The 27,452-nt window shown below is 43.2% G+C and overlaps 1 protein-coding gene across 1 annotated transcript in view; it reads left to right on the forward strand.

Moving 5' to 3' along the window:
• The window catches only part of PXDC1 (PX domain containing 1), a 34,844-nt gene extending 11,653 nt beyond the window's left edge, over window positions 1-23,191 (forward strand). Inside the window, exons 2-5 of the mRNA XM_066624379.1 lie at window positions 10,229-10,320; window positions 11,849-11,966; window positions 16,665-16,776; window positions 20,972-23,191. Of these exons, the coding sequence (XP_066480476.1) occupies window positions 10,229-10,320; window positions 11,849-11,966; window positions 16,665-16,776; window positions 20,972-21,089 (440 nt within the window). The 3' untranslated portion in view covers window positions 21,090-23,191. The remainder of the gene's footprint in view (window positions 1-10,228; window positions 10,321-11,848; window positions 11,967-16,664; window positions 16,777-20,971) is intronic.
• Window positions 23,192-27,452: the final 4,261 nt, after the last annotated feature.

A 27,452-nucleotide genomic window follows, 5' to 3' on the forward strand; every position in this document is an offset into this window, starting at 1 on the left:
AATCTTATTGAACCCAGCGGGCTTACTTCCGGGTAAAATAAATAACACCATTTCCCAACACCTTTACTCATCACTTGTTCTGTGACATTTCTCTTCCTGGAGAAACTGGGGCGGTTTGAGTCAAACCATCGTGACCTTGGACGGAGTAACGTTGTAATATTGTGCAGAACTGGTTAGATCAAAGGTGCCCTTCCACATGCAGAAAGTGTCTTCTGCTCATGGATGGGCGATTTTTCACTTTGCACGAGAATGCTGCATGAAAAAAGTGAAACTAAATCCAAAGATTCTCTTCCGTTTGTGCAAGAGATTGCACACACAGAATCTTGAAAACAGCTGCAGATCCCGCTGATTAGAGCACTGCACAAAATCTAAGCTCTTGCAGCAGCATTTGTGGAACAACACTAACCATAACTCTTATTTTCCTTCTGCTCCAGGTTCTTTGGATCCACCCCAGTGTTTTTTGTTAACGAATTTTAGGTGGCCTCTTTGTCATATCTATTTTTCTTTTTTGTCTGGGAACTTGAAAGAAAACCTATGGTCTAATCCTATGGGGATGGCTAGGGATTATCATGAAGTACCCATAAAATGTGCTCTGGCATTGTGCCAAGTAGCATGCTGCTAGATCACAATCTGGAAGGCTGGAGCCTTCCCACATGCTCTGAAAGATCCCTGGCCATTCAGGATAAGATGGTAAGGTGGCAAGATGGCGAGGAAGGTGGGAGGGGCAAAACTGGGCATTCGCTGTCCCGGTCCCCCCTGGCTATTTAGGATGGTAGTTGGCTGACACAATCTACCATTTGTCTGTAAAACATCAGGCTCACTGGGTGTTGGATCAACCATTCTCTCTCATCTGACTCCACCACTCAGGGTTGTTTTGAAGTTAAAATAAGACAATCTCCATGTCCAGCACCCTCCCTTTCACTCTCTAAGAATGGATTGCAGATGTAATGAATCAGGTTGAAAATGTAATGACTTTCCACTTCAGATAGTTTATCCAATCTAACCAAGAGTACTATAGAAACTCCACCAACCAACCTCAGTTGCCTCATCTCCTGTCAAAACTTGCACTGCACAGTAGGAACTGCAAGTACTTTAATGGCTGTAGATACTTGTTGTTCATCCATGCACTTAGCTTCCCTTTGTGAGACACCTGCACAAAATGAGCAGCTACATTTTGAGCCATAATACTTGTTCTTAAAAACAGTGTCAGCCACGTGGCCCCTCCAATTGCTGTTTCCCTCCCTGATGTCAGCAAGACAGTCAGCATTCTATTTCGTGGATCCGTAATTATTGCTTCTGTGCTCAACACACACAAATAGTACTTTATGTCCCGTCCTCTTCATCTTCTGACTTTGGAAACAGCAAATCCACACTGTTTTCCAAGCTCCATAGCATGAGTGTTTTTGATGCAATAATTAAGTAACCAGAAATGAACAAGTTGTGCAGGACCAGCCTCAGGGGGCTGGGGGATGTACCCTGTTGTTTTGTATTACTGCTCTTGACAGCTCAGAGCTGGCTGGAACTTCTGCCTGTGGGATGAGGTTGGCGGTCCTTTATAGCGGTTGCATTAGGCATACTGAAATACCTGTTTTCAAGAAACGGAGATTTGCTAAGACACAAACACACTGCAGCCCCCTGACGCTGCCCAGGGTCTCATTTATAAGATGATAATAGGAATTGCAGGCTGATGATTTAACTGTTGACAAATTGAAAACTATTGGCAGTATTCTGCCTGTTTTTATCTGTTCAGCACAATGTATTGTGTTCTCTTGTCCAAGCCCCAATGACTTGAATGAAAGCTGCCAATGTTGTCTTAACCTTAAATACATTGAAAAGAACCCTTTGGAGATTTTCTTTCCGACACCAGTGGGCCAGTCAGATGCTCCTGAGAAGTCTTAACAAGTTGAGCATGAAGGCAACAGACCTCCTCTGGTGTTTTTTCCAGCATCTAGTATTAATCCAGACCTTACAGAATCACTGAATGTTAGAGTAGGAAGGAACCTTGAAGTTCATCTAGTCCAACACTGCTCAGTACAGGTAACTGCTATAGCATCGCTGACAGGTGGCCATCCAGCCTCTTCTTAAAAGCTTCCTCTGAGGGAGAGCCCTAAACAGGATATCTCATGATGGAGGCCAGGTCTACTCATGACTTCAAGTGTCCAAGAGTGAGGCAGTGGGAGTGGTTCATCCTGAGTGTCATATACACTAGATACGCCACTGAGACTATTACTTCTTCTGAAGGCTCCTTGCTTGTTTCCACCAGCCATACAAAAGGAGGAAGTGCATTTGCTGTCTTTCTCCATCCAGGAAGCATACTAATGTGCTCCCATTTAATAGATACAGGTAAAAAGTGTCATGATGTGTTATTGATGCCTGGTGTGTGTATATTATTTCTGCATGCAGTGAAGCTGTTTTTGGTGAAGAACATTTGTACAGGGGCCCCCCATATCCGTGGATTCCATATTCATGGATTCACTTATCTGTGGATTGAGTCTGCCCCTCCCAGCATGTGCATCCTGTCCAGAAGCGAGGGTGCCTACGGAGGAGCCACTGAGCTCAGCAGAGGCCAAGAACATCCATCCTTGACCTTTGCTGAGCTCAGACCGAGCTCTGGGGCTGAAAAAAAACCCAACTTGCAGTTTTACAGAGTAACTGGAAGTCATTTTTTTTTTAGTCCCAGAGCTCAGTCTGAGCTCTAGCAGAGGTTGGGGATGGACATCCTCAACCTCTGCTGAGCTCAGTGGCTCCTCCAGAAGTGAGGAGAGCTCTGCTCCCCTCGCTTCTGGAGGGGGGGCAGCCCCGAGGACCGCAGGGACTCCATGGTTTCAGCTATCCACAGGTTTCCCCTGGATTTCCAATTTCAGATCAGTACTTTCGAAAGACAGTAGCTAGTGTTGTTATTCTGCAGCAGTCAAGTTGGATACACTACATCAGTTGTGGCACTTTTTGTGGACCACAGTGTTCATTTACAATGCTTACTCAGAATCTTTTTGTGGTAAACAAGGGATCCAACTCTTTAATTATGTAGTAGAAAGTAATGTTTTGGCTGTCGTGATCTACTTAAGTTGTTTTTTTTTTAAGTATGGCACACGTTGTACGCTATCACTGCAGTTTGTCACAGTATTTTTTGTCACTGGTGAAAGGATCTTGTTGATGTGTCACAGATCACATTGTGTTTGCTGGAAACAAGACACTAGACTTCAGTTGATGTATGTTGTCACAAGATTGGTTGCATGTATGGACTTTGTGACTTAAACCAACCATGCAAATACAGTTGGCCTCGTCATCCATGAGTTTGTGATCTGTGGATTTGATTCAACACGGATTGCAAGCCAATGCTAGAGGGCCTCAGAGAACCTCCTAGACGCAACTGGAAGTCACATACATGACCTACCTGTACCTCAGAAGGCCTGCCAGAACTTGTTGAAAGGCATTTCTGGTTTTTGGAGCCCGGCCTCTCTGTGGATTCAATTATCTGCAGAAATCAGTATCCATGGGGGGGGGGGAGTGGATATCGAGGGCCAACTGTATGTCCAGATAAGTTACCAACTACGTACATTCCCAATCATTTTCTTTTACTAGTTTTGTGCCCACTTTACCTATGCTTGCTATTTGTGGATTACAAGGAAAAGTAAACCAAAAGTTGTAGAGTTTTGGAACTTTGTAAAGCTTTGGAGGCATGAGGGGTAGACTGATGCTTGAGCTGCTGATACTGCCTGGAGAGCTAAGCAAGAGAATCTGTGGTTGTGTTTTTGGATGGGAGATGGAATGCCAGGCTGTGATAAGCTGCAGTACCCACTGTGGCAGGATGGAGTTGCTGTTGAGCTGATTAGCTGCACAGTGAGACAAGCGTCTGAGTGTGTGTGAAGGCCAGCCGGTAAAGAACAACCCTGAGGACCTGTCCAGGCTTGATTTTGCAATTGACTACTGAAGCTCCATGGCATGTAGCCAGAGCCATGGCATGTAGCTGTGATTCACAGAATACATTTGTAAGAACCCCATTGAAAATGGTGGTTTAGACTAGCCTGCCCATGTTAGGTTTAAACTAGCCTAACCATCTTGAATGCTGACTAAACAACAGAGAAAGGCAGTATATAAATACAGAAATTAAAGAAAGAAAGCTTTTTTGCCCTGCTGCCTGGAGGCAATCTTTACTTGCTGCAGATGACCATGTGAACAGCTGTTTACAAGCCTGAGGTAAGCAATCGAAATGTACCTGTCTTTGCTGTGATTTGATAGCAGGTCCAATTCAGGTTTTTTTTGTGGTGCCAGTGCAAGGGCAGCACCTTTCAATCACCAAAGAGGTTTTTACCAGGGCAAGAGTAGGGTTGCCTCATCCAGGCACAGAGATGGCTTTCTTACCTTTAAGAGTTGCCTTTTACTAGGTGTGGAGTTTTACCATTACTATGCTGTGATGACGGGAGAACTTGCTTCAGGTGAAATCCTGGCTTCCATGCAGCTCCTGAAGTTACAGGTGTCTTTTCTAGGACTGAACTCGTCCTAAAATAACCTGATTTTAAGAGTGGCAAAGCAAGGCGAGCACCTCACAGCAAAATGTTCTTCCTATCTATGCCTTCCCAGAAACTTGTCTGCCCCTTTATCCATTAGAGACAACAGCTTTCTGGGCTTTCAGACAGGGGTCTTTTCTAGGCCTACCTAGAGATGCCAGGGATTGAATTTGAAACCTTCTGCACACACTCTACCATTGAGCTATGGGCACTCAGAGTTCATCCCCCTCACCTTTGCTGAAGTCCTGATATGAACTGGAACCTCCATGGCTGCAAATTAATTTTTTTTAAAGGTAGAAGTACCAAGAAACATTTAGCATCATCTGCAGTTTGACCCTCAATGCCTAGAAGAGAGATGTGGAGCTGAGTAGTAGTTCTGGTGATCTGGGGATGATGTTGGAGAAACTTATATAAGCCTGATGACATAAGCATGTAATTGCTTACACTTCTGTCATTATATGTAATGGAAGGTTTTGAGATATAGAAGATATATAGCCAGTTTAAAAGATGGCTGTTGACTATCCATTCAAATGACAACTGTAAGTGCTGTAATTTTGTTCCAGGCACGATGCCTACAGAAAACAGTGCAAAGAGTTTTCCAGCAATGTCATCCTATGTACCACAGGTGCAACAGAAGTTGTGTAATGCATCTCAAGGATGAGTATGCTTACCAGCTTGGAATTGGATCCCAGTCCCTACCAAAACAGTATTATTTCGTCCAAGCCATCTGGCTGTCCCCTTATGAATTATTATCTATCTTAGATGCTTCATATAAGAAAAACTTCAAGCGTTAGCATGGTAGAAAAGAGATAAGAGGACAAACTCAGGGCCCAGTCCTATCCAGTTTTCCAGTGCCGGTGCTGCTGTGCCTATGGAGTATGCACTGCATCTTGTGGTGGGGTAGCAGAGGCCTCTTTAAGGTATGGGAACATTTCTTCTCTTACCCCGGGGCTGTATTACGATTGCACTGGTGCTGGAAAGTTGGATAAGATTGGGCTGTCAGTTGGGTAAGATGACCTTGAACAGAATTTACCAACATGACCAGAAGCTTAAAATTACTTTTTGGAGATATACAGAAGTTTATGTTGCAAAAGTATCTGATGAACATACAGTATGTATACAGGCAACCCCTTGTATCTGTGGATCCCATATCAGCTGAAAGAAGATTTTTCTTCCTTATGCTTTGGAACAGGAAGCAAGCAGCGAGAACCTAAACTCATAGCTGCTAGAGGAACGCTACAGGAGCCGATTGTGAGAATGCTAATAGGAAGGGGATAGCATCAGACACTCCAGCCCAGTGCAGACACTCTGCACATCAGAGTGTCTCTGCATATCAGAGCATCAGACACTAGCCCACAACTCTGCTCTCCACCAGACTTCCTCTTCCACCCTGTTCCCCTGTTCCTCTTCCATTCCAAAGAAGGCAGGAGAAGAGGAGCAGTGGATATGAGTGAGTGGATTGTGGTGGGTGCCCACTGCCCATTGCTGCCTGAGTTGGTTGATGTCATAGATGGGCCAGCCCTGAATTAGTGTCCTCCAGCCTGACAGATTAACCTGTGGTTATGAGATTATAGCAAGCTAAAAGCCAGCAGCATGAGTCAGTATGCACCATGACAGAGTTATATGCAAGACAAGAAATGAGCATAAGGAGACATGCTTTCATAGCCTCACCCGGATAGCTCAAGCAAGCATTTTGCCAAAGGCAACACACACATAAAACCCCACCAACAAAAATTGCAGGTTTGCCTGCTAATCAGACCTGAAAGAAAATTCCTCCTTGAATCCAAATATGCTGATAAGTTTTGTTAGAGCATGTCTGTATTACTTTGAAATTCATTTAACTGCCATGGCTTTCCTTCAAAGAACTTTAGGTGTTTAGAGATGAGGGTGGGGCTAAGAGTTATTTGTTGTAGATCCCTGGCCCCTTTAGGCCTAGTTACCAGAAAGAGGAGATGAGGTGAAAGTGACTGTACCACTTTAGACTGCAGGTAGGAGCTCACATGTTGAATGCACCTTCATACAAACTGTTTCTTTGTATCTGGCTTGTGGGGTAGGACATGAGACCGGAACCCTTTTCTGTAGTGTCTGGTTTTCTGTGTTGCTTTTTTTCTTTAATTTCTTGAAAGAACATGCAATCACATAAGACATCCCCCCCCCCCAGTCTGAAATGGTTTGCCACTTCATCTGTCACTTGTGAGAACAAGATCTTTCAGAATTACTGTCCTCAGGGCTTCTTGGTAGAGAGCAGTGCCTTGGTGAAGAGGTTCAGAAGCTGAAATGTGGCATTCGCATCCCCTGGAGATTGCAGGAAGAGCCATCTATTGAACTTCTTCAAGAGAAGACAAAGGCCTTATCCATTTCCAATTCTAGTTTGCATCACTGTGCCTACAGTGTCATCAAGTTACCAGGGAACTGTGATGGGCCACCGTTCCTTGAAGATACACTCAGTAAGCTTGTGTTACTCTCTCGGTGCAATATGTGAAATGGCCTGACTGTGTGGCAGTTTTGAGCAGGAAAATGGCAGACAGGGAATGGGTTATGCACCTCCCTCTCCTCCCCTCTGCTGTCCTGATCATCCCAACCGGACGTAGAGTCTTTAGGTGACCAGTACATACAGATATTTGTGTGTAACATGTAGTTGGCGCCTGAGACACAGTCTGAAAGTAGTACGTTGTGGACTTCAGTGAAGAATGGTGTCCTTCACCGTGATAAGGACTGTTTCATTCACTGACAGGGTTTCTACAGGCAGGCTTCAGTCACCAACTCACAGTTGCCATACTGGAAACACACATACACAGCTCTGCCTGTGCCAAGATGACAGTCTGATCACAGATAAACATCTCTCCTAAAATGTTATCAGTTTATTCTTCTTTTCAACTGATATAAAGGCTAGATATGTTTTACATCCTGTGCACACAGTGTTGGCCTGAGACCAGGGCCTGAGGAGGGGTGTGCCTTTGCCTGCCTAGTGATGTGTCAGCTTCTGCTCTCCCACTCCTTGGCCTAGAGAAGGAAGAGGGGGCCACAGCAGAAGAAGGAGAGGAGAGTGGGAGGCCAACTTCCTTCTCCTCCACACTTCCTCTTCTCTATGTCCCTCTCCTTTTTTCAGCCCAGGGAAGAGAAGCAATGGAGACAAGGAGGTCAACAGAAGTGTTGAACTGCTGCCTGGGGTGACTGTCTCAGCTGGTTTCCTGAATAGGTCATGCCTTTGCGCATACATTTATTCCCCAGTATCAGTGCCATTTCCTCCCCCCCCCCCCGTCTCTGTTGTCTTCTCTGGTTGGCAACCTTCAGTCTCGAAAGACTGTGTCTTCTCTGCTGCCAAAGTTTAGACTGTTATTTCCTCAGGGCAGGAAACTTGTGCTTTCTTGCTTCCTTGCTCATTTATCTCTTAAATATATGTATACCTTTTCATCAGAAGATCTTAAATTCTTCACATTAATTAATGCAATATTTTTTCTGTATGTACTCTTGAGTGTACTAATTAGATCAAACCTCATACTTTTTTGTCTTGCTTTTGGGACTGTTCTAATAAATACTGTATATTACTTGTTTTACCAGTACTTTCTCAAGTAAACTTTTTGTATATTGCATAACCGATATAAAATTCTGTGAAGTAAATGAATTGGACATGTTTCAGGGAGAGCAGCATTATTTTAAAGGGGAATGATTGGGGCAGTGGCTCCCTCTACTGGATTTCTTTTGCCACAGATTCGAAAGTCTTTGTGCTGCACATAGACGCGCAGAAACTTTTTGCATCATTCTTTAAAAAAAAATCTGCCTTTTATCTACTAAAATTCTACTCCATTGTTCCAAGATAAAATCAAGGCAGCTTACAGAATTAAGAACAAGCAGTGTATATCAAATAAATATCACAAGGCCTGCAAGAAACCAATTTCCAACATTCCATCACAGTCTAGTGACAAAGAAAAGATCCCAGGATGTGCCTTTGTATATTAGAGAAGGCCTGATTCTTTCTGACCTGATTTCAACTGACTGCATTAACTAGGGGCAAGCTTATCCCTTATCCCAATAGCGTTTCTGAGTGTATCCCATATAAGTCGATAGTTCTTTTTCATTCCTGTGGAGAAAGTAAAGCATCGCACTTGAAGATATTGTTTCAGTGAGAGCAGAATGTGCCCTGGATGGTCTGCCCCTCTCTGACTTGGAAGGACTCCACAGGGTCTGTAGTGGGTCTCCCCCATACACAGCTCCAAGTGTTTTGCTAGTTCACAGTAAATCATTAATAAAAGCATACAAAGAGTAGCAGTTAAAGCAAATTATGCATAAAAACAGGAAGTGTATTTATTATTTTTGAAATTTTATAGTACTGTGCTTTATTTGGGTTTTTGTAAGCTGCCTTGAGCACTTGATTTTGTGTGGAGAAGCAAGACATGGAGTACATAAATAAATAAAACCAGTTTAGATCCAAGTCTTAATTTGCCTCTGTGAGTTCAAGAGTAATTGATATTGGTAGGTTGTGTGGGGTGGGGAATCTTTTATAAGGCCAGAAAAATGACAAAATGGCTCCTTGCCCCAATGATGTTATTTGGTGAAGGTTAAAATTAACTCTGGAGCAGGAAAGGCTTTGTGATCAATCCAAGGTGCTCTCAGTAGAAGTATGTGTATTTGGACAACCAGAGAATGCAAAGACTCTCTCACAGCCCAGTCCTGAGCATCATGGTGTCCATGGCTCCAGTGGTGCCAAAATGGCAATTGCCAGATCCTATGGGCACAAGGATACCTCCTTAGGGGAAGGAAGCCAGTGCTTCCTCCTCCCCGAGTGCTGTGAACTGCTTTACAATACATCTGCGACAACCAGCCCTCAGGATTGGGCTCTCAGTCATTGCCACACATTGCCCTTGTCTGGAAAATGTTATAAAACTGAAAACTGGGCTTCTTTTGGATGGTCTTTGAGGGCCTGTTCATTTACTAAGTGTTTGACCCTACCTCATGCTACTTATATGAGGTAGTGTGGAAGAGAGCAATTTGTAATTTGCATGTGCATTGTGGCCACTGCTTAGTTGTGCATTCACACAACAAATTAGCTGACTGAGGGCCCAATTCTGTCCAATTTTACAGCACCAGTATAACCACAGTGCAGCCTGCAGCCTGGAGGTGCACAGTGCAGCCTGGAGGTGAGGGAATAAGGTTCCCATACCTTGAGGAGGCTTTTGTGACTGCCTTCTCACCACAGGATGCAGCTCATGCCCCATTGGTAAAGCTGTACCAGCACTGGAAAACTGGTTAGGATTGGGCCCTCAGGCAAGAACAGCTCTAAGTTCTAAAACCAGTGGTTCCCAAATATTTTTGACTGGCAGCTCCCTTGTCCTATTGGGCCATTGGCCATGGCTCCCCATTAAGGCTATAATCCTATACATTGTAAAGGGTGAGAATTCCTTGGCTCCCCTGACTGGTTTCCGTGGCTCCACGGGGAGCCCTGGGTCATAGCTTGGGAACCAGTGATCTAAAGTCTTTCTGTTAAATTTTGGATTGTCATCTTGGAGGTCAGGCAAAACTAAGCTGGGAAAGCATTGGAGCTGCTTTTCACAATCGTCTCTTAATCTGTTCTTATTCACTTGCAGTCTTCAGGACAAATTCAGGATTAAATGTAAATAAATGAAGAAAATTAATTTAAAGCATTTCCTACATAAGATGGTGTTTTGTTTTGATTTTCGTTTTTTCCAAATGGCCTTACAGACTTTCTCCTTTATTTCCAGGACTCATCACAATTAAAGAGTCTCACGACATAGAAGCCAGGCTAAACGAAGTAGAGAAGCTTCTCAATAATATTATAAATATGCCCTGGAAGGTAAGTCGGTTAGATGCAATGCCTCAGTGAAATTCTCTGAAATCTCTATGAACACCACCAACTTACTGGCTTTCCCTTTGTTAACTGCCAGGTGAGAGGCACTGATGTAGAAGTAGAAATCCATTAATTTAGCCTCAGGAATAATCCCATCAGGGTGTTATTCCTCTACTGTGGGCTGGCAGGTTTTTTGAATGTCAAGAAAATGATAAGAAAGATTCAGGGTTGCTTACATGGAGAAATATTTCTTAGCTGTTCTAAGCTTAGTGTTCTAAGCTGGAACACTGTGCAAGTTGTCTAAGAAATATTTCTCCATGTAAGCAGCCCTGAATCTTTCTTATCATTTTCTTGACTGGATCAGCGACTCTCCACAAATGATCACCTGGTTCAAACAACAAATCAAACAAAATTACATACTGGTATAATCAAGGTGTTTACCACCAAAGCTACAACTGTGTTACATAATGATGTAGTCGTATTAATTAATAGATCATCACAGTACAGGCTCAGATGAGAGCCATAGAAGGCCTCTATTAAAAAAGATTATAATATCGCACTCCCATCATAGTAGGCCACAGGACAGCTGAGCCATACACTCATTCACTGGCAAATCAGTTAGTAAAACACAAGCTACATGCTCATCCTTTGACCCATCTTCTCATCTTAGAATATACCAGGTCATCATTTCAACTCAAAGATGCTAAGGCCAGAGAAAATGGGGAAGCCTAGTGGCCCAAATGCCCACAGGGGTCAATGCAGAGCTATTTGTGGTGTGTGTTCTCCAGCTCAGGCTTCCTGGGGTTAGTGTCTTGTGCTAGAAGCTGGAGCCTGAAAAACAATAGAAGATACTGCTCTGTTGACCGTGCAAGGGCAGAAATTCAGGCTTCTAGAATTTCTATAAGCCCAGTCCAAAAAAATCCATATTGTCTGTCAATCACAGAGGCTGACATTGCACACTCTGTTGCATCTGAAGGAGGTTCTGGGGCCTGAACTAGTACACACTTTGGTACCTCAATAGGTTAAGCCCTAGTCTTAGACCCTGTGGTTCTCACTTTGAGCTCTAGTTGGTTCATGTGTGGCTCCCTCATAGGAAAGCAGCATTTAGGCAACAGCCTGCACATACTTTCCTTCCCAGAATGCTTTTCTCCTCAGTATTGATGCCATACCAGAATTATGCTCAACTGAGTAAAAAGTGTTGGGAGAGAGGGGTTGCAGGAAGATGTAGCAGGTGTGTGCAGGGTTCAGTTCCCCTCACCCATTTGGTTCTTCTGCTTTTAAAATCAGTCCTCCCTCCACACCCCTCTTTCTATGAGATTTACAGTGCAGGCCTATAACACTTATATGGGAGCAAGCTCCAATGAGCACAATGAGAATAACTTTTGAAGAAACATGCATAGGATTGTGCAGTAGGACAGCCCCATATTTAAACACCCCAAACTGCCAGCATCCTATCTAGTGTGATTCAAAAAATTAGATCTAGATGGGATTATTTCTTACTACTGTACTTATCTTTTTCATTCTTTTTCTCCAGTACTCTAGATCTGAAGTTGTTCTCACCTTCTTCGAAAGATCTCCTTTAGATCAGGTGTTAAAAAATGATAACGTCCATAAAATTCAGCCAAGCTTTCAAAGTCCAGTTAAAATATCAGGTAAGATTCATTAACCAAATAGTTAATATAATTTTTTCCCCTCCTCAACTGTATGATACAAAAAGAGAGTTCCTTTCTCTCTGTCATCTTCTTTTCTAACCATGCAATCTTATGCATGTTTGCTCAGATGTAAACCCCATAATGTTAATTGTGGCTTACTCCCAGGTAAGTGTGCATAGGTTGGTTGGCAACCTTCAGTCTCGAAAGACTATGGTATAAGCCTACAGCACCCGGTATTCCCAGGTGGTCTCCCATCCAAGTACTAACCAGGCCTGACCCTGCTTAGCTTCCTTAATGTGTCGCTGGAAGGATCTCATTTCAAAAGTGGGCATCACAGCATTGTTTTCTATGATCTTGTTTTCTCTGAAACTGGTTACTATTGGAGTCATGAAACTTGAATAGATAGGCCATTAATCTGTTATATCAGTCTCCTGTAGGTGTTAGTTGAGTTAGATTAGACATAACACTGGAGATACAGGAATGCATTTCTAACATCCTTTGTTGAGGTTGCTACTTTTGTTGTTGTTGAAAACAATCATGGGATCCCAGTTTGGATCAGAGTTGAAGCGTGAAGGGGGTTGCAGCACTGTTCCTCAATTTAATTGTCCCCACAGCTATTATTAGCCCAAAAGGAAAAAAATGCAATAGGATGCTGGGGGGGGGGGGAGCACTTTTGCTTTGGACAACTGGTGTAAGTGGAAAGAGTTTAAATTCCCCCCTCCTGTACCAGACCCCTGATCCAAATCAACCCCATACTTGCTGCTGCTTTTAACACACACACAAAGACATCAAACAGCCCAATCCTAACTCCCTGCACAACCATGCAGTGGTGCTAGCGCAGCTACCGCTGTATCCCACAGGAGAGTTTTGGCCACTGGATGCCTGCTCAGGTTAAGAGAACATTTGTAGACTAAAATGTTAACCCACTGTGGGTCAACTTGGATCTCTGCCAGCTCAATAGCTGCAGGTGGATCAGACACTGGAAGGGGGTTAGGATTCAGTGGGTGCCACTACCGCCAAACCCACCTCTTTCCTGGGCCCAATCCACCCTCCTCCCTGCTCCTGTCGCCACCATGTCCCTCACACTGCTCTCCAGTTCTGCCCTACCCCCTTGCCTCCCCCTGCCCTGTTCCTTCTACCCTGCTGGCACTACCTTACGCAGTGAATCTTTGGCTGTCTGCTGGTGCCCAGGAGGCTGATCTGGCCTGTTAGTCAGGGGCCAGGCAGTACACACTGGCGGTGGCTGCTTTACGAGAGCCATAAAGCAGTTACCACCAGTGCAATACATGTTCCACCATTAACCAAGCAGCATAGGAATGGACTGAAAGATGCATTCATTTATCTCTGATGACGTATCTAGTTTGCCCCAATATGAGTGCAGTCAAATTTCCTGTAATGATCCTAGGGCAAATAATAGGTGATCAGAATAGTCACATAGAAGACTGAACACATGTTGGGATTGTGACAGTACCTTTCACTATTGCCAAATACTTCTGAAATTTATTTGGGCGCTGCTCATCCTTTATAGCCTTCAGCGCTGTAGTCCTGAAGGCTCTGGGGGTCCAGAGAGCTCTCTGGAGGGCTCCCCGCGCCTCCAAACATGTTCAAAATAGAAAAAAAGGCACTTCTGGTTTTGTGGTGAAAATCAGAAGTGCCTGGGTTTTTTTTTCTATTTTTAACTTGTTTGGAGGTGGGGAAACCCTGCAGATGGCTCTCTAGAACAGGGGTGTCAAACTCATTTCATACAGAGGGCCGAAGTTAGCATTCAGGATGCCTGCTGATGCTGTTAAGTGATGTCATTAACCAAAAAGTGACATCATTAAGCAGCTGATGACCAGAAATCAGTACTTTGTTCTCATTAACTGCAAATGACAGAAGAGAAAATACGCAAATCTTGATTATATTTCAAGATATGGGAGAGCCCAATTTTCATGTGGGCTGCTATTTCAGCAGTAACACCTCAGCACTGCTCAGCAGCTGAGAGCCTGAAGGCCGGATAAAAAGCTTCCGGGGCTGCATCCGGCCCCCGGGCCTTATGTTTGACACCCCTGCTCTAGAACCCCCAGAATCCCCAGGACTCTGGTGGTGGAAGCTGGTGAGTAAAAAATACCCTCCCATCCCCTGCAGCAGCACAATCCTAGGGATCGCGGTGCAGCCACAGCCCCTCCTCTTCATACACTTACAGTGCTCCTTTGTAGGAGTTTGGGAAGTACTGCTCTATAGTATCCATGTCTTGCATACTGAATTTGGAAGTTTTATTTCTTGCTCCTCCTATACTCTCTTGGTTCATTTAATAGTCTACTTTTTTACAAGCCCTTTTCAGTTATTTGATTTTTAATTCCCTCTTTATCTGATCTGATACTGAATCATGAGAAACATGATTCTATTAAATAGAATTTTCAGAAGTGTTAAGAAGTGTGATAGGGTTAGACCTACCAATATTGTTTGTATAAAGAGAACAATCTCATTCTGGACACTTTTTTGTATTGAGCCACAATAATGAATAAAACATGAAGAGTGCAGTTTTCTTGCTGATTAAGTCATGAGCCTGAATGTAGAACCTGTACACCTTGAGTGCACATCAATAAATGCTGTTTTATTAATGCAGAGATGCCACAAATAAATGCCCCAGGATGTACTAGGAAAAGCTGATGTATTCTACATCTCATGCTAAGTTCAGGGTTTTGTTTAACAACAAACCACATGTAGAATGGGATATCCTTGCCTGGATTTATTCTGCTCCTAGAAGTAGCTGGGGAGGGATTTGAATTGGCATTTCAGAAGGGGGTTAATCCTTTCTCCTCATATCTGTTCCCAATTCAAATTCCAAGTCACCCACCCCAGATTGATGTGAGCTGTGGTGGGAAACACATAAAGGTTGAGTACTTATTTTACTAACAGTACAATCTTGCGCATTTCTAATCAGAAGGGGCAGCCCAATCCAATCTAAATCCCCTCGCGGTGATGCAGTGGCACTGGCATGAGTTATGCTGCACCCTGTGGGGATCTTTTGACTGCTGGAGTCCTCCTTGGGGTAAGAGAACATTTGTCTCCTTGCCTCAGGATAAGCCCCAGCAGCCTCAATGGGTCAACTTGGACCTACGTCAGTAATATCTCTGAAGCAACGCTGCGTTGATCCATGAAGGCAGTGATGTGTGCCATATCCTATCTTCCATTTCTGCAACCCCCATCCCCTTTCTCTCCTTGGTAGGTCCAAGGAGACCCATTGCAGGGTGGGGGCTTACAGAGGGGAAAGGGGATTTAAGCCTCCCACTCTGCAACCTCCTTGCTGGGTACAGTGTGTGCTTTATTTGCGCGGCTGCACCATTCGGGGGGGGGGGGAAAGAGTCATTGTGCTGGAGTGTAAAGTCCAATTAAAGAAAATGAAAATTTGTTTAAAAGCAAAAGTAACAGAAATTATATGCATAGTCACATAACTTTGACTGATGGGCAAAATCTTTACGAGTCCATGGGTTCATTTCTGGCTTTGAAATGCTCTGCCTAATTAGAGAAACTTATTTTTGCCCAAGACACTGGATTGTAAAACAATTACATGAGAGCCTTTTTGTTTCCCTTTTCTTCACTGCATATCTGTGGTTGAAGTCTGCTGTTATTTGGCAGACTGTTCAAGACAACAGAGCTTGAGCTTCCCACACTAACTGAATACTGAGTTTGCCTACTCTGTCATAGTTTTTTCACAAAATACCACAAGTCATTGCAAGTCTGATCACAGGCTTCATGTGATCACAAGTAAAATATATAGTCATGTTCAGATAATGTTTTAATACTGCATAGTATAGGAGCTCCCCTTTTAGGAATGCATTCTGTTCCCAGGCTTTGTTCATAAGTACATTAATGCTCCCTCTCTGTTGCTGTAGCTGTCAGTTTCACTTGGGACTCTGTCAGCTCTGTCAGTTTCACTCCGGTTGTCAGACTCACTGCAGCTATCAGTGTTGTCAGTTGCACTCCCCATGTTGTTCAGAAAAAAACAGGATAACAGCTGATAAAATCCAATTCTAAGCGTATGAATGGGGACTCTACAGATTGCTGTTATCTACAGATTGCTGGCAGAAAAGTTTAAGAATTATAGGAATTTGACAAGTAGCCAGTTACCCTGAGAATCATGGACAGTCCACATTCATAAATTCCTGTAACATTGTAAAGCCGATTGTAGAAACATTTATTTATTTTATTGATTTATTGATTTGATTTGATTTGTATTCCGCCTTTCTCCCCGAAGGGCACCCAAGGTGGCTGTATATATAGAAATGGTTTTGTTTGTTTTGTATCCCTCTTTTTCATCATCCCCAAAGCAGCTCACATTGTTCCCAAATTACAACAGGAGCAGGTGTGTAATGGTGCCTTTGCCTGTCTCCTTCCATCATCTCTCTCACATAAGGCAATTAATCTTCCATAGTATATAAGCGTGACATTGGAATTGTGCTCATGTGTAACCTGGTGCGACATAACCTAATGTTGTGCTAAGACCTTCAGGGGTCATTCACGGGTTTCTTTGAACCCATGGCATCTGCACTTTTTAGCTATATATGTCTAGTCTTTTCTAAAAGAATCTGCATCTTTTAATTGAACTTGTTCTTGAAATTTCACCATGTGTTCGGTAGGCACACATTTCTTGTCACCTTTCTGGAATGAACCTTTATTTTTAATATTTCACTTTTGTCATTCCTTTTTCCACAGAAATCATGAGATCAAATGGGTTTTGCTTAGCTAATACTGAAACAATTGTTATTGATCACAATATACCGAATGGAAAGGAAAAGCACTTGGAGGTAGATTCAGCAGAACATTTGTAAGTATGCATGATATTTCAGTGCTCAGACTCATCATATATAAAAGCCAGTTCCCAGTGTTCTGTTTGTGTCACATTGACTGTGACCAAGAAACAGATGTTTGGAAAACTCATTTCAAAAGAGCACTAATTGCCTCTTTCCCACACCTCACCCAAAATAGAGAGGAGAGGAAAGGGGTCCGTTTTTGTCATATTGCCAAGATTGGGGTGATCTGGAGCCAAGATCACCCAATCTGGATTGGGGTGATCATATTGCCAAGATTGGGGTGTCAGTATTAGGGGGAAAAGTAGAATTGGGCAGAAGTATGCAAAAGCGTGGGGGTGGGGTATATAGGGAGTAGGGGCAAATGGAACAAGGAATGGGGGAGATGGGCCCACCACCCACCTATGAAATTCCATAGGCCTTTCCCTAGTTAAACAGTGTTCACTTAACAATGCCTTTGTTTGTTCTGTTAAAATGCTATGTAAAATGCTGTGTTTGATCTTCTAAAAGTTACAACTTTGGGCATTTTTAAGAATTATGCAAAATATGTAATAAGCAGAGATTTCAGAACCATGAGTCATTTGTGTTTCTGAATCTAAATTAACACCCAAAGTGGGAACTTAAGGAACTCATTATTTTCTTTTATGATGTGTAGCTAAGAGAGTTGGCCTTTGCCCCTGCAATAAGACAACACTGCATTAACGGCCCAATTCTATCTCCCACCAGTTTGTGCATCAGGACCAACAGGGCATGTACTGCATCTTATCATGGGGGGGGGGGTTGTCACTAGATGCCCCAGGAGAGGAATGTAAAAATATTTTTACTTATCTCCCTGCAGGCTGCCTGACCTTCAGTGGGTCTTCTTGAACCTATTTAGCTAGTGGTAATCCCAGGAGTCTCAGGCAGGTCTGGGATGGGAAAGGGGGATAGGATCCTGGTGTGTGGCACTGCCACCAAGATCATCCACCTCCTGGTCTCTCTCGCCCCCTGCCTATCTGCATCTTGCACCGATCCTCCACTGTACCACCCATAACCCAACCCCTGCCATCACCTAACCTGCTCTAGTGTGGCCCGGGTGCGCCATTATCTCATGTGTGGGGCCTCTGGCCATTTGTGCTGGTGATCCTGCAGTGCTCAGCAGCGGTGTGTCTTGTGTGGCTCCATATCAGAGCTTACAGCAGCAGATCAGGAGCTGGGACAGAAGCGGCAAGAGGGAGAAGGGTCACGTGCAGCAGCTAGGAGGCTTACCAGGCCAACCTGATCATTGCAGCCCTATGCAGAAGTAGTCCCACTGCAGCCAGTCATTCAGTGGGGCTTGTTTCCCCCAAGTAACAACAGAGCCAAGAAGCCATAAGGTTTGAAACCAGAACCAGGCAAAAGAGTTTTCTCTTGCCTCCCACAGCTTTTGTAGCCAATTGTATGGCAAGAACCCCCTTGGGTTCCTCCTCCTGCTCTCCCTCTCTCAACCAATAAAAATATCCGAATGCCCATCCTTTGTCTAGTGATCATCAATTCATTCCTTCTTATCAGACATGGGGGAAAAGAGCTCACTTCTGCCTCCCTCCCTCCTGCTTGATTCATTAACTCTTTCCTGCTTCCTTGCCCACAAGGTTTTCCACGTGGCGAAAACAGTAAGCCTTCTCTCCCAGACACTGGCAGACTCGAGTCAGCAGACTCGAGTGGGGATGAGTGCTGAGTCAGGGGTACCCTGAAACAAGTCTTTTTCCGAGTCTTCCACATGTGCAACTCACTAGTCGCTGAATCACTGAAAAACACACATTTTCGCAACTCAAGTCCGAGTTACCTGACTCGAGTTCCCATCACTGCTAATAATGGTGAATTGGAGCTAGCATTAGTATAGCGCTAAAAACAATATTATTTTTTGTCTGCAAAGACTTTTTTCTTTCCACTACAGACAGTGTTCTAATGATAGAAGTTTGTGCCTATGAGAGCAGTTTAGCAATCAAATCAAACTAGACAGCTGTGTTGACAGTTTGATTTTCATCATCAAATATCCTTGGGAAGTTCTGTTATGGCAGGTGATTGATAAGTCACTCAGATAACTTGGTTACAGGTAACGGTTTCTTCAAGGATTTAAATAATTGTAATGTACAAACCCCCAACACCCTATCAGTCAAGACAGTTAGAAGACAAGGGAAGGAGGGGAGAAGTAAGAGAAACATTTAAACAAAGCACATTGCTATAAAATGAATCAGTAATTGAGCTGTCGGATCCTGTTAGGTCCTGAGATTGTTGCATAGCATTGCAGGCAGGGTACATGTAATTCTGAGCAAGGATCTCCATCTGTGGAAGGACCGGCAGTCAGCTATTTATAGGGGAGTCTGTGACACTTAGGGCGCAATCCTAACCCCTTCTGCCAGTGCTTTCCAGCACTGGCATAGCGGTGCCAATGGGACATGTGCTGCATCCTGCAGTTGGGTATCACTCACGGAGGCCTCCTCAAAGTAAGGGAATGCTTGTTCCCTTACCTCAGAGCTGCATTGCCCTTATGTCAATGCTGGAAAGCACTGACATAAGGGGTTAGGATTGCACCCTTAGGCAACCACATTCCACTACAAAGCACCTCACTGATAGCTCTGCTCCTGTGGATGAAATTTAGAGATAGATATCATACTCCAGCTATGTATCAGAATGGCATGTAAACAGGAACTCCTGCTTGTGCTTAGAGAGCCTGCATTGTTGCAAGATTTTTAGAGGGTGAACTTAATTTTTAATTTAGGAGGGAACAAACCAATCTTTCCAGCATACTGCAGAAAGAAGTGTTTGTAATCCAGTAGATGGCGATATTTCTATCTTCCTGTGTATGGAACACTGAATTATCTCAGGGGCTTTAGCCTTCCTGATGTTTTAGCTGCTGCAGTAAGATTAGTTCAGGAGAACAGAAGTGATCCAGCACTACAATAAAGTATTTATAGCTCAGCCCACTTGGTTCCTCTTCAGAGAATTATTAATATCATGTCTAGCGAGATGTTTGCGAATCTAGTGAGAGTTTTAAATGGCAAGAGCAATGAAACCCAAGAGGTAAATGCCACAGCAAAAGAGGGGCAGAGAATGCCGAAAACATATTTCATTCCTGTTGTCTCATAAATCATGGTTATACGAGATTGACCACACGGCACATTTTGTTTGATTTGGCCTCAAACCAAAAAACATAAAAACAGTTTGCTTTAAGAAAACACTTCAAGTGGAGCCCTACACCTGGTGATGGCCTGTCTTGTCTTTACGTCAGTTTACTGTCTTGAGGTGATTTGTGTGGATAAGCGTTGTCCACGGAAGCTCTGAGGCCAGAACAACACATTACGCATGCCACAGTAATGCCATCAACAATGTCAACCTTATCTCTAGTTCTTCTCCTTGTTCATCATATGTAAGAACACTTGCAGCACAATCCTATGCATGTCTACTTGGAAGGAAGTCCCATTGTATTCATTGGGTTTGCTCCCAGGAAAGTGTGCATAGGATTGCAGCCTTACTTATACCATGGCAGGGCATATTGCAGATTTTCCTTTCCCCATGCAACATAATTGGGAACACTGGCAGAGATGGGGAGACTCCTGCCATTGGGTCACTGTACCTACATGTTTCAGATCCAGGGGAGAGAAGAATTTGACAGTGGGATGCCATTTTTGGCACCATCCTTGTGGCACAAAGTATATATAGTTCTGGCCTAAGTAATATTTTTCCAGAACAGTCTCTTTTCTGTTTTCTTTTGGAAGATTTATTCTCAAATAGGTACATTGTCTTCCAGTGGATTTTTTCTCCCTGTTCTCAGAAGTTTTGTTTCATAAGTGTGTGTTCTTTCCCAAGCACATTTTGCCCGTTCTATACATAGAAATGAATTTGTTTTGGTGATAACGAAATAAAAACAGATATCATTGCTTCTGTTCTAATTTTTGTGAAAGACAAAAATAAAACACAAATCTGCAAAAAAATAAAATCATTCTGTAACACTTCTACATGCGTGTGGCTGCATCTGCTGACACTATGCAACCTAGTACACTTTTAAAGTGATTATAATTTATAATTATAATTTTTAAAATGTGTCCTTGAAATAAAAACACATACCGCTTTTTGCCCTTCTTTTTTTTAATCAAAAAACGAAATCTGTGAAAAAACAAAACTGAAAAAGCATACTTCTATCTATATACCATATCAGACACAAGTATGAGTTCTTTGTTTCTTTCCTTCTAGGTTTGAGAATGTTAGTGACTTTACCTCTGAGCTAGAGGACAGTGATGACCCAGCTGCTTATGTCACCAACTTGTCATACTACCACCTGGTTCCTTTTGAAACAGACATTTTGGACTAAGACTATCAAGTGAACTCCGTGGCTGGCATTGACAGACAGCTTCACTTGCGACATCCACTGCCCCACAGAGTGGATGCATTTGTCCTGCAAGTTGAAGCTGTGTGATGAAAGGCAGAGAAGGGACAGCTACAAATCTGTATCTCTTGAAGCGGCTTGGTTCTTTGCTCTGGCTCCTGAAGGCACCTTGTAAAGATGCAGCTCTTTCCTAACTGAGAGACATTCATTTTGCCCAAAGGAATGAAGCAAGAACACCTTGAGCGAAATTGACTCAAGAAAATATGTGATCTGGCAAAGTCAGCAGCGGCCACTACAGGGACAAAACATTGGTGGTTGTGGAAAAATCAGTGGCACCAGTTTTCACGGATATACAGTAACATTTGCAAAGACCATCTACATTTCTCCTCCCTTGAATTGACTCCAACCATAATGATATTTTTAACCTTTTTCATTGGAAGACCCCTATGTTCAGAGACCAGTTTTCTTTTTATGCCTCTGAGTGACATCTTATCGCAAGTGTCATGGTATCAGGGATACCAGATTAACTGATGCCTTATATCATGTGTGCCTACTGAAAAGATGCACATAAATTGATTGCTTACTTTAACTTATTCTATGGCTGGGGTTTTATTTAATCATATGACGGCCTGTCTTTCTCACTTGAGATAATAATAATTAATAATAATAACAATCAAGGAAATGAGCAAGTTATATCCCAGTGAGGGACACGTTCATTGTCTTTCGACACTCTGAATTTTTGAGGGTTCTGCTGCTATTATTTTTTGTTCTGAACCAGGAAATGTGAGCAGTTCTCATTATTAAAGTGGTTGTACATGAGTGGTGTATACGTTTGACCCTAAGGGATAGAGCAGATTATATTCTCCACAAGGAGGTTGTTGAAGGTCTACTCATGGTGAGTGATCTCCCTCTTTCCTCAAGCTTTAATGTGGAATATGGAATGTGGGCATGATGAGTCAAAGCATGATAGTGCAGATCCATGCTCATAGTGCATGGTAAGGAGGGAGGGAATCATGCACTGTATAAGTTGTTTTCAAATAATCAGTAATATGCTTTGACCCCATGATAGATTTCTCTCTCAGATTTGTATGAGGCACAGTAATTTCTAGCAGTACAGGTCAACATTAGCATAGGAGTCAGTGAACTTGCGGAGCATGGTGGTCTGCCAAATTTGGATTGTGGCACCAATCCCTCTATACCCCTATTATTTGTACATATGAATTATTCCCATCTGCTCAAAATAATCTTTGAACATGTATCAAGCTGGACAAGATGACAAAATGGAGATGCATCTACTGAACTAGACAAACGAAAAGTGTGAAAAGTGTGAGAAGTCTCGAAGGAATTGGAACAGATTCAAAGTCCCTCAGGCATTGAGTGTGGAACAGATGTGGAGAGAGTGACAGTGGTATGACCTCTGTATTAGCATGAGCCAGTTGAGGGTGATAGCAAGTAGGCGTTAAATCCTTTTAACTTCTGTCTAGGGCTGTGCTTATCCTGTTTTGGCTCTGGCTTATGGGACAACGAAGCACATGTTCTCATAGCTCACTTGCCACACTTCATGACAGGGTTTTTTACTAAAGGCGCAGCTACATAATGTGTAATCATCATTTCTTCTCCCCAAGGAACTCTGGGAATTGTCTTTCTGTGAGTATGGGTAGGGATCTCCTCCAGACCAAAACCCTTATCAAACTGAAGTTCCCAGGGAGTGGGAATGTCTGTTAAAACCAAGAGACAGGTTTTTGTTTTTATTTTTTTTTTACAGTAAAAACTGATATGAATAAAGCAAGCATATTTGTGTGTAACTATGCCTGCCTTTAATAATTTAATGAACTGAATTTATATATAGGAATTGAAGGGAAAAAATACATTCCAAGTTATTTGGTAATTATTTGTTTTTCCAGCTCTGTGGAATATGGTACAGCTCCCTGTTCTGGTGAACCTTCCAGTATTCTTTTGTATGCTAATAGAAAAACAAAATTTGCTAATGTAAATAGTAATAATTTATTGAGAACCCTGATTCTTTTACAGGAAATGTTTCCAATATATTTTACTGAAATAAAATAATATCCTCTTAAGTGTAACAACTGTGGTTGGGTGTGATTCAGAAAAGAATGTGTTCATAGGAAGCTGCCTTAAACAGAGTCCAGCCATTGGTTTCTCAGGTCCAATACTTTACACTGATTGGCAGCAGCTCTCTAAAGTCACAAGAAGGGATCTTGTCTTTCCCAGCCCTTCTGCTTAAGGCCTTTTAAGTGGAGATATTGAGAATTCAGCACTTATACTCTACCAATTAGCTATGAGTAGTAAAATTTATTTAGTGCATTCTTTTTATTTAGTGTTCCTACAAGTTGCTCAAGAGGTCTATGTAGTTTTTCTCCCACCATAATTTTATCCTCACAACAGCTTGTGAGTTAGAGTGGATTAGGGTGCAATCCTATCCTATGCTGGAACAGGCAAGCCAAGAGACTTGCGCTGTATCCCGCACAGGATAGGGGCCTTAAGCAGGTCAGCCAGAGGCAAGGGGAAACATTTCCCCTTACCTCTGGGTAAGGACCACTGGCCCTTATAGGTCTCCTTGGACTGGCCTCTTGAGGTGGTGCAAGTTTGAGGAGAGCAGAGCAGCTTGGAGCTGCTTCATTCTCTCCAGGAACGGGGGTTGGGATCCATCATAACTGCTGGATCCCAACCCCACCTCCTGCTCCCTGCCCGCCCCCAGGGCTGCCCGCCGCCCACCCTCCCACGTCCAAGAACGCCTCCTCCCTGCCTACCTCACAGTCTTGCTTTGGCGCAGCCAAGCCAACACAAGCTGCTCAGAGGAAGCTGACATGGAGGCTTGTGTCGGCCTCCGCAGACCGGCACTTCTCTTACGGCACATTTGCGACCTTCCTGGGCCGGCACAAGGCACTTGCACTAATGCAAGTCAAGGGTCCTAACCAGCTCTACTCAGAACTAAGTTCTATTTTGTTCAATGGGGCTTACTCTCAGGAAAGTGCAATTAGAATTACAACCTTAGGGCGCAATCCTAACCCCTTATGTCAGTGCTTTCCAGCACTGACATAAGGGCAATGCAACTCTGAGTTAAGGGAACAAACATTCCCTTACTTTGAGGAGGCCTCCGTGAGTGACACCCAACTGCAGGATGCAGCACATGTCCCTTTGGCACTGCTATGCCAGTGCTGGAAAGCACTAAGGGGTTAGGATTACGCCCTTTGTCTTAGAAATACTGTAGTGACTGAGCCAAATGTACCTATTGAGTTCCATGGCTGACCAGGGCTTCAAACCTTGGTCTACCTGGTTTCAAGGCCCAGTCCTATCCAGCTTTCTAGCCCCATTGGGCCAATGGGACATGTGCTGCATCCTGCAGTATTGGGGTAGTCAAGAAGGCCTCCATAACTTAAGGGAACATCTGTTCCCTTACTTCTGAGCTGCATTGCAAATGCATTGTCACTGGAAAGTTGAATACGATTGGACCTGCCTGTCTCACAGTGTATTTATTGTTTTGGTTGGGGGGGAATGAATCTGTTCTAAAACAACCCAGAACTTTTTCTTTCCCAGGTTAAATTGGGAAACGTGCTGAATTGCTGTTGCTTTATTACTGCTTAGTCAATAGTGCTGCGGATGTAATTAATACCCAACAGAAAACTGTAAATCCTGCTCTTAGTACCAAATGGAGAAGTGGATGAAGAGTACTGCCTGTGAAGAGGCTGCCTGGGAATTACCTGTTTACTTGGAAGTCTGCAACTTAAAACTGTTTAGGCTCAACGACTTTGATTTGGATACACAGAATGTTTTTTGGGTCCCCTGTACTGTTGGTGATAATTTATGGAGTGCCTTTTTCCAACACAAGGTGATTTTTCTGTAGTTATCTTATGGTGGAGATCCACAAGGGATCAAGAGATCCTGGGATCATAACCTAAAATGATTTCATCAGAAACGAGTTTTGAAATGGACTGAGGTTTGTAATGGGTTAAGTGTATATTGTATATTCTTGTATATTCTAGGAATAGGACCTTGTATGAAAATGGTGGTCAGTGGAGTGATTGGCTGGAGCTCATTATCATGTTTAATATCAATTTCTTTTCTGAAGATTCAAGGGCTTCTCCCAGATCCTTTGAGTTATTCTGGCACATGGTTGATATGGCATCATATATACAGAGTAGGTTATTGTGACCTGCAATCTGTGCAAATTGATATATGCAGAAGCAGCTTGTTTCTCTTGCTTGTGTGTGCCTTCTGTAAAGTGGAACCTTTTCCTCTTGTCATCTGGCATGCACAGAGGCATCCTACTGATGCCTCCTTCAACTGAGCCTGCCAAATGACTTCAGTACGCTGAATAAATTGGCAGTGAGGTCATCACGTCACCAGCAATACCTTCCAGGTCCGCCTAGTCGGGAGTTCTTGTCAGGGTCATGCAGCTGCCCCAGCTGCCAAAAGTTGGACCACCCTGACTTAGATGGTTTTGAAAGAGAATTCATGGAGTACAGGTTTACCAATGACTATTGGCCATTATTAAGAAAATGAAACCTACATGAACAGAGGCAAATATCAGACATTGAGAACAAACAAGAAATGAAGGCCAGTATCTTCAACTTCTACTTGTGAACTTGTGGCTATCCACAGTTGGAACAAGATACTGTGCTAGTTGTACCTTCGTCTGAGCCAGCAAGCCAATTCTCTTACCTTTATGCCAGAGTTTGTTCAAGTACACTGGATAATGGGTTTGTTTTAAAAGATTTTTTGTGTCTGTAGCCAGCAAAGCAATTTTAAAATCGTTCTTTTAAAAACGATGTCTATGATCCTTAATTCAAGTGCTTAACATATTCTCTGATAACGACCTTTCTCATGCATATCTTACGAAACTATTTTTACTGTGGTCTATTCATGTTGTAGTGTTATTTGACTCCCTTGAATAAAATCTCCCATCATTTTCCATTTGGGTTTGGAGAGCTCTAATGCATCTAGTCTACCTCTTGCATAAATCAACATGTGCCATTTACTCAGCACCTGATATCTTTGGTAGATAGGTGCATAACTGGGGAGAAGTATCCAACCTGTTCTGAATGGGCACTCTGCCTGTAGAAGCAGGTGCATAGTCCTGGGGTGTTTCTGGACCCAACTTTGTTCCTTGATAATCTGGGGATGGCTGCAGCTGGGCCACCAGCTCCAGCTCTTCCTGGAGAAGGCTGTTCTGATCATGAATGCACATGCTGTGTTCACATCATAATTAGACCATTAAGACATGCTTTATATGGGACTACCCTTGAAAAGTATTCAGAAACTTCAATAGATGCAGCATGCTGCAGCCAGGTTGTGGTTGGGGGCTTCTTATGAGGAGCATATGACATCCATTGTGTTTCAGTTACACTGGGTCTGTTACACAGGCCTACAAAATTGAGGGTCAGAAAAGTTTCTCCCAAACTTTATGGTGGTTTGATATGAATTTGGGGTGCTGATTCCAAAAATGGCATCCGTTTTGCCCTATCACATCTAGTTTTGGAGATATAGTATAGCCTCCATTATAGTCTAATGGTTGAAGCAGCTTCCTCATGAGGAAGCCGTGGTGTAGGCTTCCTCATGAGGAAGTTGCTTCAACCATTCACTAAAGAGGCTATGCCGTGTCTCCAAAACTAGATGTGATAGGGCAAAGCAGATGCCATTTTTGGAATCGGCACCCCAAATGTACCCAGGAATTGGTGTAATGTTTAAGGAAGCAAAATGTGTGTTGGCCTGTGTTATTGGATGCAATAAAAAGTTGTGAAGATCACCTTTAAAACCCAAACTGAGTCCATATGAATATGCCCACTCATTATTTGGGAGAAAATGTGCTCTGCACATCACTTCTGGCTCAGAATCAGCAGATAGGCACATGGGGCAGCCTCCTCTATTGCAGTGCCAAAGCTTTGGAATTCCCTCCCAGTAGTAAGGTGAGCTGCCTCTTCTGTGCCAATCTTCTGATGGCTGCAAAAAACATTATTCCATTGTTCCTTTAGACATTTTTTCCCAATGATGAAGTCTTCTTTTAAACTGATTGTATTGTGATTTTACTTGTTGTTGTTGTGTGTGTGCGTGGATGCACATGTGTCTGCGTGCGTCACAGACGAATTCATGTTTTGTTTTAAATTGCTTGTTAAGCACTGGTGGGGGGGGCACCGTATGACCAAAAGGTGGCATACAAACAAATAAACTGTGCTCAAGCAGCTGCAACATCACATTTTAAAATTACTGACGGAGCCTTTTGTTTCCAAAGAAACCACTCCTAGATAAAATTAGCTATGCTACTGTAGATTATGCGACTCGGTTTCTGCAGCTTATGAAAATGTGAATCAATAGTTCCCTAGATACAAA

Source organism: Tiliqua scincoides, chromosome 4 (genome assembly GCF_035046505.1).
Source record: "Tiliqua scincoides isolate rTilSci1 chromosome 4, rTilSci1.hap2, whole genome shotgun sequence".
Classification (NCBI taxonomy): Eukaryota; Metazoa; Chordata; class Lepidosauria; order Squamata; family Scincidae; genus Tiliqua; species Tiliqua scincoides.